We start from the raw sequence: 10841 nt of genomic DNA on the forward strand, positions 1-10841 counted from the left end.
TGGCGGGGAGACAGCAAAGGTGGGGGATCTTCCTCCCCCCATTTAAACACCCCGCTGCGGTGTTAAAATGGGGGGGGGGCATGGCAACGCTCTTTGCCGTCTCTCCGCCTGGTGGGGAGATGGCAAAGCTGTGTCACCCTCCTCCCCTGGCAGGGAGACAGCAAAGGTGGGCGATCTGCCCCCCCCCCCCCATTTAGGAAAGGTCCCCTGTGCAAGCACCAGTCGTTTTTGACTCTGGGGTGACGCTGCTTTCACGGCAGACCTTTTACGGGGTGGTTTGCCATTGCCTTCACCAGTCATTACAGCTGGGTACATATTTTACCAACCTCGGAAGGTTGGAAGGCTGAGTCAACAATTGCTGGCGCAATGATATCATTTGGAGTTGGCTGTCGCAGGGAAGCAGATGTGCGCTTGCGACGAGTTGGCTACAATGGAGCGTTCAAACATAGAAAGTACGCGCGGGAGTCGTTGGAAGCATTCTTATTCCGGATTTAATGTACTATCAAAAAAGTTCGCGTCACAGTCGTGGCAGTTTGGGACACGAACGAGCCAATGACCATTGCCAGATGCTGATGTTTGGACAATTGCATAAAATCCGACATGCATCTGGCTTTCATCCATGCCCATCTCGTCAGTTTATGTGCGTCTGACCTTGGCCACTGTCTGCTTTCTAATTTCTAGAACAGGGAAGATGCCTCTGTTCCAGCAGTATCACCTCCTTCAAGTCATGGAGATGCTCAACCCCCATCTGTTGAACAAGTAAGAAATGCATGTCTAAATTTTTGTGGTCCTTTTCAGTGGACTCTGCTTAGCTTTTGAGAAGTGATGAGACCAGGCTAGGCTGGGCAATTTGCCTAGAGTGCCAAAAACCGTTGGGCTAGCCCTCATTGCAGCAAGATGGTTCACTGGAAGGATCTTTGCATGAGCCCATTAAATTAAAATGGATACAACTGAGCTAGATATGCTGTTCATCAAAATGGATGTCTTGATTAAAGACTGACCTTCTTATATCAGGAAGTGAGTGTTAGAGAATCCTGCTTTGAAGTGAATATTTTGAAAATATGGAATATCATGGGGTATATTCTTTGTTGTTTTACAGAAGTTGCCAGAACTCTTACCTGATGTCAGCCACACTCCATCTCCGGTTTTTCCTGAGATGCATTTGCCTCCTGCAGTGCCTTCTGTACCAGCCATTGTGCCAGCTTGGTCCAGTGTGCCACCAACCTATGGGCCAACAGGTTGGAGAAGAAATGCCTTTCCAGTAGAAGGATAATGGATTTTAATTACAATTATTTTAATAGATATGGGTTTAAAAGTAACTGATAGTACAGTGCAAGTGTATTTGGGACCAGCTGTTGCAGACCAGGTTGAAGCTGAGGGGCTTATAGAAAATGCATTGGCTATTATGGTTTCATCAAAGTTTGATCTGATAGATATCAAGGGAACCACATGTCATCTGGTTTTGTAATTGGCTTTTGTCCTGTACTTCCTATAGTCTATGCTCATATTCTCAGCTCCTGGACTTCTTAGGCCTGAGCTACTGGAACCCAGCTAACTATTTCAGTGCCCTTTCTGGCTAGCACTTTGGGATTATATGGAAACCAGATGACCAAGAGCTCTTGCCCTGAAGGGGGGGAAGGGAGCCAGTTCTGACCGCTTCCCCTAAGGTAGTCAGTCCCTGCTCCCATTTTTAAAAAGCCAAGAGGCCTCCATCTTTGAATTAGCCAGAGGGACATTACAAGGACATATCTTTTCTCCATGCAAAGTTCTTGCTGATACCTCCCCAGGGCTCCTGGACACCCATTTGAGAAACTTTGTATTATATATTTCACATTCTCAAAGTAGGTGTTCCAGTCTCCTTGAGTTCCAGGACAGGACAGGCATTTGCTACTAGTGTGGCCCAAAGGAGAGTAAATACAGCCCCCTCTGCCTGACCTTGAACACCCCAAGAGGACACAGATTCAGTTTATTTCAGTTGCTCAGTTCTAGAACTTCATGGTTGTGGTTTTCTTCTTATTTCTCTTTCCCCTCCTCTCTCCCTAGACTCTTATCCACCACTTGTTGATTTCTGTAATTATTTTTGAGGGTATCCCAAGAGATAGAAGAGCTGCAAGTAAAGTAGATTAGGGATGGTGGTGTTCTATCAGCAAAATATTTCCATGGCTGCCAAACCAGTTCAAGTGCTGATGTCACAGTTCTTAGAATGTTTGCGCTTTCATAGTTCTGGGATTCTCAAGATGTTGCTCTTTCTTCAGGTTTTCTTCCTTATCAGGCAGATTTATTTTGTGGTCTCTTTACCCATTTGATCCTAGGTCATTTAATCAGATATGTTATTTAATGCTTAATGGCAGTATTTATTTTAAAGCACCCTTCCCCCATGGTGAGAGCCAGTGTGGTTTAGTGGTTAAGAGTGTTGGAATAGTATCTGAAGTGAAAGATCCAGGTTTGAATCTCCACCTGGGCCATACAAGCTCACTGGGTGACTGGGTCTGTCACATTCTCTCAGCCTGACCTACCTCACAGGGTTGTTGTGAGGATAAAATAGAGGAGTGAACAATAATGTAAAGCTGCTTTGGGTCCTCATTGAAGAGAAAGGAGAAGTATAAATAAATTACATAAAGCTTCTTCGGAAAGTTAGAAATTTTACAATGGCCAGTGCTGTATGACTGCTTAAAGCTGTTCTTGGAGTGGATGTGCCATTGTGGCCTAACCTCATGGGCTATTAGATGATCCTGGTATGTAGAGGTTGAAGACCTTAAAAGGTGGTTCATGGCACCCTTTGTGGGTGGTCCTTTAGGGGCAAGAAGAAAGGTTTGGCAAAGGATTGAAAGGAAAGTGTGTGGCATTGGTCACAAGTTTGGGAACCAGAGCTTCCAGTTAGAACAGATCTCCCCCTTGGAGTTCGTGAGCCACTGATAGCTTGTGTGTTTTGTTCAGGACCCGGGGGGCGGGGGGGATCTGCTCTAGCCTTTTTAAAATGGGGCTTTCCTCTGTGCTGTTAGCTGTAGCTGAATTTCTGGTGTACTTCCTAGTCCATGTTCCGTTTTGGTAAGATATTCTGGAGATGGCAGTGGGTGATAGTTCTTATTACTCAGAAATAGCTCTCATTAAAGAAAAGGTTGGTGACTTCTGTATTAGAGTAATCCCGTAACTCATATCTTACAATAGTTCTTTTAATATGTTTTCTTATCCCACTTTTCCCCTTTAATGTTTAGCAGCCCCAGGTTTAGTGAATATTTTGTACTTCTTTTTATCTTAGGTTTTCCACCCCAAATACCTGGGCCATCAGTAATGCCATCTTCAGCCACTGGTCTAGATTCCCCTCTCACCCAGACGACATCTAGTCCGGTTGCCAGCATTCCAGTACCACTGCAAGCTGTTAGCCAGCCTCTAATGCCGATGTCTCAAACACTGAATCCATACCAGGATCCACTGTATCCCGGATTTCCCCTTAATGAAAAGGGGGAGCGAGTCATGACCCCTCCTTATTCCTTTTGCAGCACGGGAGAGGATCTTCCAAATGGTAAGGGAAGTTTTACTTCATGGCTCAAGCAAAACATTATCTCTGTTGACATCTAAGTGGAGGGGAGAGAAATGTATTAAATGGTTTTGAAAATCAGAAGACTGAGCATAACCTGTTGTCAAATGCTTATAAATGTGATTCTGCTGCAGGCCTTCTGTGGCTTCATTTGGACATCACAAACCTGTGTTCTTGAACACTGCTTGTTGCCATACTTGTGTGCAGGGTATAATTGAATATGTTTTGCCTTTGGAAATGTTCAAGCAGTTTGCCTTGACATCTGAACATGGGGTGCGTTTTAAACCAAGGTTCAGAATCCAGTTACCAGGGAGGAGAAATTTGCCCAGGTGGCTGTATTTGGACATCTTAGCAAACTGGAAACCAGGGAGACTTTAGTTGAAACTGTGTGTGTTCTGAGGGAGGGAAGGGGGGGAATGCTACAGTGGGAACAAGCCAAGTTTTGGCCCACTGTACATAAACAACTTTATTTGTAACTTCATTCAGAAGTTAGAAGCCTGTACGTCATTCAGTAATCTAATTTCTTTTTTTTTACATCAGAACAAATCCTTATGTCCATATGAAGACTAGTAGCACAGGCACCTGTGTCTGTTTGTTCAGAAGTAAAATCCATCGTGTATAGTCATTTTTACTCCCTAAAGAGTGTGTTTAGAATTATACCATTATTCTTCTTCAGTAGGCTTTCTCTTAACTGGGAAAGCTCATGGGAGTCTGAGGGGCTCTAATCCAATTGCATACATGATCTAAGCACAGGAGGTAATAGCCTTGCTTGAAGCATGTGTAGATCTAGCCTGCGCCTAGATGGGAAACTACCTGTGTGTCCATGCATTTGCTCCCTTGAGTTTAATGGAAGGAAGACAGGAGATGAATGTTACACAACTAATTTCTGATTACTGATTTGCTTACTGTTTATACGTGTGTCGTAAGGGATGTAAATTGAGGAATGCTATTTTTAACTGAATGATCTTGGCCTTTCAAGGTATTTGCACATCGGTGAAAAATGTACCTTTTGGTAAATACTTCATAGTCTATAATAGCTTGGATCCAGGATAATATTTTCACAAGCATGATGACTGTCACCCAGGAAAGTTATTTCCCTTTTTGTTCTTGGCACATGTAAAAATGTTGGTCCGGATCAAATCAGATTTCCTTCTAATAAAAAGACACTAGCGTTTGTTTAAGAGAGAAAATGACTGCAGGAACAAACTGGAACTACCGTATTTTTCGCACCATAAGGCGCTCCAGAGGATAGGACGCACCTTCCTCCTGGGGGCCGATCCGCTGCCTCTTCCTCCGATTCGGCGCTTCCCCCGCGCCTGCCTGCCTGGCTCCATCTTCTTCAGGCAAGCGCTGGGATCGCTCCACGTGGCCCCAGCGCTTCGCAAGCGCTGGCTGCGGAGGGGGCAACATGCTTCCTCCTTGCCTGTGTGCCTGCCTTCAGCTGTGATGTTTAAAGCAAGCACTGGGATCGGTGGGGGGAGGGAGCGATACCAGCGCTTGCTTTAAACATCACAGCTGAAGGCAGGCACACAGGCAAGGAGAAAGCACGCTGCCCTCTCCACAGCCGGCGCTCACAAAGCGCTGGGTTTGCAGAGGGGGCGGGTGCTTCCTACTTGCCTGTGTGCCTGCCTTCAGCTGTGATGTTTAAAGCAAGCACTGGGATCGGAGGGGGGAGGGAGCGATCCCAGCGCTTGCTTTAAACATCACAGCTGAAGGCAGGCACACAGGCAAGGAGGAAGCACGCTGCCCCCTCCGCAGCCGGCGCTTGCGAAGCGCTGGGGTTACGTGGAGCGATCCCAGCGCTTGCCTGAAGAAGATGGAGCCAGGCAGGCAGACGCAGGGGAAGCGCTGGATCGGAGGAAGAGGCAGCAGATCGCTCCCCCTCAAAGGTACATACCTTTGGACCATAAGACGCACACACTTTCCCCCCACTTTTTTGGGGGGGGGGAGTGCGTCTTATAGTCCGAAAAATACGGTAGTGCTTAAAAACAAAACTTCTCTTGTGTGTTCCTACTAGTGGATGGGTAAGCTATTTATGCATGGCCAGTAGGGACATATATTGATGTAGATGCTGGAATGAAAAAATGTTCTGTGTAAATAGCTGACGGAAGTTGCTGCTGAGTCTAGTTCCTTTTCTTCTGCCTCACTGTGCCCTCATCTGTTCACCTGCTACTTTGCCCCTGATTTGCATCATCATAAAAAGTACATGCAAGCAACAATATAGCCAATACTGTATGTTTTCTTCTTAACTGAAATGTTTTTAGAAACTTATTTTCAGGCTAGATAATAGCATTAGATTATATGAATGAAAAAAAATCGTAGAGAAGTAGTTTTAGACATGCTGAGCTGGACTAAATGGTGGAATTGTGGCAACTTACACTAGGATTGAAAAACATTTTGTTTCTTTGTTTTTAGATAAAAATGTTCTCAGATTTTTCTTCAATCTTGGTGTGAAGGTAACATCTATATTTTCTACTTGCTGTAGGACAGCTGATTAAAAATGATTCAATTTTTTAGAAATATTAGAAAAGTTGACATTGCCCTGAGTGCTTGAACAGTACAATAAATGTTGCTAAATAGCTATTGCACACCCTGACCTAGATAGCTCAGGCTAGCCAAATTCTGTCAGAAAGTAAGCAGGGTCAGCCCTCATTAAATATTTGGATGGGAGACCACCAAGGAAGACCAGGGTTCCCATGCAGAAGCAGGCAATGTAAAACCATTTCGGACCATCTTGCGTCTTGAAAACCCTATGGGGTTGCCATAAGTCAGCTGAGACTTGAAGGCGAAAGAAAGCTATTGCATAACAGTTGGAAAGGCAGTTAGCTTGGATTTTAGGTTATGTTTAGAAATAATTTGGTATGTTTTATTAGAAGATTATGTAGTATACTATGTACCTCCAGTAACCTACCCTGTGGATGGCTGTATTGTCTTCTGAGGTAGCACCATTTGCTGGCTATAAATTGTAAAATCCCTTGTATGGGCAGCCCCCATGGGTCTGTATGAGTGGAAGGATTCTCATTTGAGTCTACCAAACACACCAGGAATTTAACCACTAGGTATGAGGATGGTGATCCCTTTAAAGGAATGGATGCCAGAAGGTTGGGACCATTTTGACACACTTGAGCATGACAGCACAATCCTCTATATTTATTTACCCTCCTTTATACCTGTGGAGACTTCAGTGGAGAGCCATAGCAGCTTACATTGTTCTCCATTTCATCCTTTCAGCCCCATGAATAGGTCAGGCCTGAGAATGTATGACTGGCCCAAGTCACCCAGTAAGGTTCCAAGGCAGAGGGGGGATTTGAACCTGGCTCTCCTAGATCCTAGTCCAATACTACAACCACATCGGCTTCAATATGCAGTTTTTACTCCTGCCTAAGCCCATGTTCCTTAGATTGCATTTTTAATCATGTGCTGCTCAGTCATAATATAGTAGAGGAAAAATGTTTTAAAACATCGTATGCTAGCTAGAGGTTACTAATCAGTTTTCTATTACAATGTTCTATATTTTAAAAAATTAAACTAGATCTTGGTCAAATCAAATTTAGATTCAAATGAAAGGAGGGGCTGTGGTTTTGTGGTAAACCACATGGTTTGTCTGAAGAGGTTGACACTTCCAGTCTAAAAACATCAGAGATTTTAGTTAGCAGGAAAGGCTCTTCTCTGTTGAAGATATTGGATTTATATCCCACCTTCCACTCAGTCTCAGAGCGGTCACAAACTCCTTTACCTTCCTCCCCCACAGCAAACACCCTGTGAGGTGGGTGGGGCTGAGAGGGCTCTCACATCAGCTGCCCTTTCAAGGACAACTTCTGTGATAGCTATGGCTAACCCAAGGCCATTGGAGCAGCTGCAAGCAGAGGAGTGGGGGATCAAACTCGGTTCTCTCAGATAAGAGTCCACGCACTTAACCCTAATCCCCTCCAGGATCTCCAACAGTGGAGAGCCAGTTTGGTGTAGTGGTTAAGACAGTCAGTATAGACAGGACCGAGCCAGATGGACCAGTGCTCTTGACTTGGTATAAGGCAGCTTCCTATGTTAGTACAGGCTAAGTACTGTTCAAAGGGTAATAACAGCTCATTTGTGTTTGCAGGCATACAGCTGTCCCATGTGGGCTCCACACTCCTATTTGTATCCTCTGCATCAGGCTTGCTTGACAGCTTATAGAATGTATCCAAAGGTGCCAGTTCCAGTGTATTCTCACAATCCTTGGCTGCCAGAAGTACCTTTGACTCAGAATGGAAATGGAGCTTTACAAACAGAAGGCCACTTTCCTATGCAGAATGAAGTTACAGTGAACGGCCAGAGCCCACATACTGAAACCATGCCTCCTCCATCTTTGCCCCTCTTCATACCTACTACTCAAGTGCCTGAAAACCAAGGACTTGTCTGTATAGAGTCTGAGAATCCTGCACAGACACTTCACACTGAATATGATGAGTCACTGGGACGGAAAAGCATATTCCCACAACCTCCATTTGGGCAGAGTCCATTCTTGGGACCTGTTCCAGTTGCACCTATTTTTCCTCACCTTTGGTATGGGTATCCCATTCAGGGCTATGTTGAAAATTCTGTGGCAAGACCAGTTGCTATGCCTCCTGAGGACACACGAAATGCTGTGTATTTGCCTAAGGAGTGCACTTCTCCAGCTCCAGCCGCAGGATGTGTTGAGTCACTTCGGAAGGCCAAGGATGAAAGCAGCGTCCAACACCTTCCCTTCTCTACGGCTACTGCACAAGGTGAATGTGGTGGTCTCAGTTTAAACTCAGCCAGGGTGCCTAAAGAGAAGCAGACTTGTACTGCTGCTCTGTCTGCTACAAAAACAAAGTCTGTACTCCAGAATTTCCCCACAGAGACAGAGGATAGCAAGAGACAAACAGCGTCAGTACTAGTGATGCCCCTACCAAATGCTGCATCAAAGAGTACCTCTCTTTGTCCTAAAGAAAAGACAGATAAAACTGGCGCAACTAGCAGCTTAACAACCAGCTTGGAGGAAAGTAAGGTACAAAGGCCAAGGGAAGAGAGTTCTGAAGATGAATGTGAAGTTTCTGACCTGCTGAGAAGTGGTCGGTCAAAGCAATTTTATAATCAAACTTATGGTGGAGGTAGAAGACCCAGAAGTGAATGGAGCTACCCTCCTGGGAGGGGGGGATATTATTACCCAAGAAATGAGGAAGCATGGAAAGGGCCATCTTACAGAAGCAGAGGTGAAGGCTATCGCTGTCACCGCAGTTCTAGAGGGAGGCCATATCGCAATGAGAGGAGAAGAGCAAACATGGGAGATGGTCATCGGGGGCAGCAGTTCCCTTAAGAGAGACTTGGGATCCTTCCAACCTGAATACCGATGCTGAGAGAGTTAAAATATGCCCTAATGCTCACATGCTTTCTGCTTGCTTTAAAGACCAGAATACCCTATTATTTTTAGAGTTGAAGTGAGGGGAAACAACTTTTTAGTGTTACTTTTTGTTTTAAAATGTTTGGTTTTGTTTAAATCCTTCATAGTTGTGGTTATGAGAACCTGTGTTACGTTTGGACTTTCTCCCCCAAAGATTTGAGTTTGTGATGGAGTAAAGTGGTTTGTAATGAAACCTTCTTGCAATTGAGTATGTTGACACATTATGATGAAGAATGTTGCACCAAATAGAATGTATATCCTAACATACTGTATCTTGGGGCTCTGTTATGCTACCAGAATTCTCAGCATCCTGGACTGTTGTCTTTGTGCTTCCAATCCAAAGGCCTTCCATCTCGAAACTTGTGAAACTTGAATGTGTGGGGTTGTGTGTTTCTGCTTCAATGAATTACCATGTATAGTGGTCAACTATTCTTGTGTCTTAGATGTTTTATTCATAGGGATATTTTTTAATTTTATAAAGTGTTTCTTGTACTAGTAAAAGCAATCCAGAATACCTGCGTGGAGAACTGGCAAGAAATTCAGTTTAGTGGTGAATTCTTCCAAGCAATCCTAGCACTGGTATGACCCTAATGGTGCCTATGCCAATTATGTATTATAAAACAAGGATAGATGCTGTGCATTTCCAAAATAGTTTGCCTCTGTTACAATAGTTAAAGACACTTTTGCACTGACAAATCCCTAAACGGTTGCTACAGGAAAGATTCGTGAAATAACTCCAGTTGCTTTTTTTTCTAAAGCAGGGCTTACGTGATGAGTTAGTATTTAGTCTCTTTCCTTTATGCACTGTAAAGGCTAGTAATACTTTATAAAATTTCTTAAGTGGCAGTCTTGTAGAATTGGAGGCCTCTGTCCTATTTTACAATGTCATTCTGATTGCTGCCTTCTGTAAGATTGAATTGTGTATATTTGTATATATTGGTGTAAAAGGTGAAGGTTACTTTTTATTAATGTCCAAAAAATTCTATAGCCCTTTTGAGCAGGAGACTTGAATAATGCCATGTTTGTGAATTATCTTCAGATGCATGCTGTGTATTTCTGATTAAAATATGTTTGTTCTTTGACTTGTACTTCATTGCATGCATGACTTCTGTACTTACTAGAATATATTTTGGATTAACTGCCACCAGAAATGTTTTTACTGTAGAGTTGAATGGAAATTCCTAGTTACTGTAACTCTGCTCTAAACCAGTTCCATTTTCCCAGTGGTTTTCAGGCTGTGGGCATGTTAGGAACTTTGAAGTGCATGCACACACTCACGTGGGGAGAGGAGATTAAAATACACAGAAGACAAGAGGAGGCTGCTACACCCTAGCCCCCACTGCCTCACAACTGGATTCCTTTTCCAGTTTAGAGTGGGAGGATTCAAATTAAATGCCCCTTTATTTGTGTGAAGGCAGCAGTCAATGGCTCTGCATACTTTCCTACAGTACAGGTTGGACTTCAGGCAGTGCCAGTGGGTGCTACATTAGGGAACCCTAAGCTAGTAAAGCTATTTCTGATAGAATTAGTAAGGTTCTCATTTACTTGCTTTCAAGTTTTATTCTGAACTGAATGCCTGCATAGACCATTCTTGCCTAAGCATGGATATATCTTCCACTGGAGGAATACTCATTTTGACAGTGAAATAAATATTTGTGTCTTTGGGACAGAGTTTCTCTGCCCAGTTAATAAAGGTATAGAATGGACTATAATGACATTAAACTACAGGTGATAAATTCTAGTTTTGAAAGTTCCCTCACAAATTCAATGTGTAAACAAAAAACTAGCCAGCAAAGATGCTTTTACATAGGGAAGCACTGAGAAAGGTAAACCTCAATAGGACTGCACCCTACCATTCTTCATTCTGGCAAGTCAGACCTAAATGTTTAAATAAAACCAAGT

At 43.7% G+C, this 10841-nt stretch overlaps 1 protein-coding gene across 1 annotated transcript in view; it reads left to right on the top strand.

Moving 5' to 3' along the window:
• The window catches only part of OTUD4 (OTU deubiquitinase 4), a 34341-nt gene extending 24314 nt beyond the window's left edge, over positions 1 to 10027 (top strand). The window contains exons 17-21 of the mRNA XM_060247375.1: positions 682 to 759; positions 1100 to 1238; positions 3260 to 3523; positions 5954 to 5994; positions 7638 to 10027. Coding sequence (XP_060103358.1) covers positions 682 to 759; positions 1100 to 1238; positions 3260 to 3523; positions 5954 to 5994; positions 7638 to 8855 — 1740 coding nt within the window. The 3' untranslated portion in view covers positions 8856 to 10027. The remainder of the gene's footprint in view (positions 1 to 681; positions 760 to 1099; positions 1239 to 3259; positions 3524 to 5953; positions 5995 to 7637) is intronic.
• The last annotated feature ends 814 nt before the right edge of the window (positions 10028 to 10841 follow it).

Source organism: Heteronotia binoei, chromosome 9 (genome assembly GCF_032191835.1).
Source record: "Heteronotia binoei isolate CCM8104 ecotype False Entrance Well chromosome 9, APGP_CSIRO_Hbin_v1, whole genome shotgun sequence".
In the NCBI taxonomy this organism is placed as follows: Eukaryota; Metazoa; Chordata; class Lepidosauria; order Squamata; family Gekkonidae; genus Heteronotia; species Heteronotia binoei.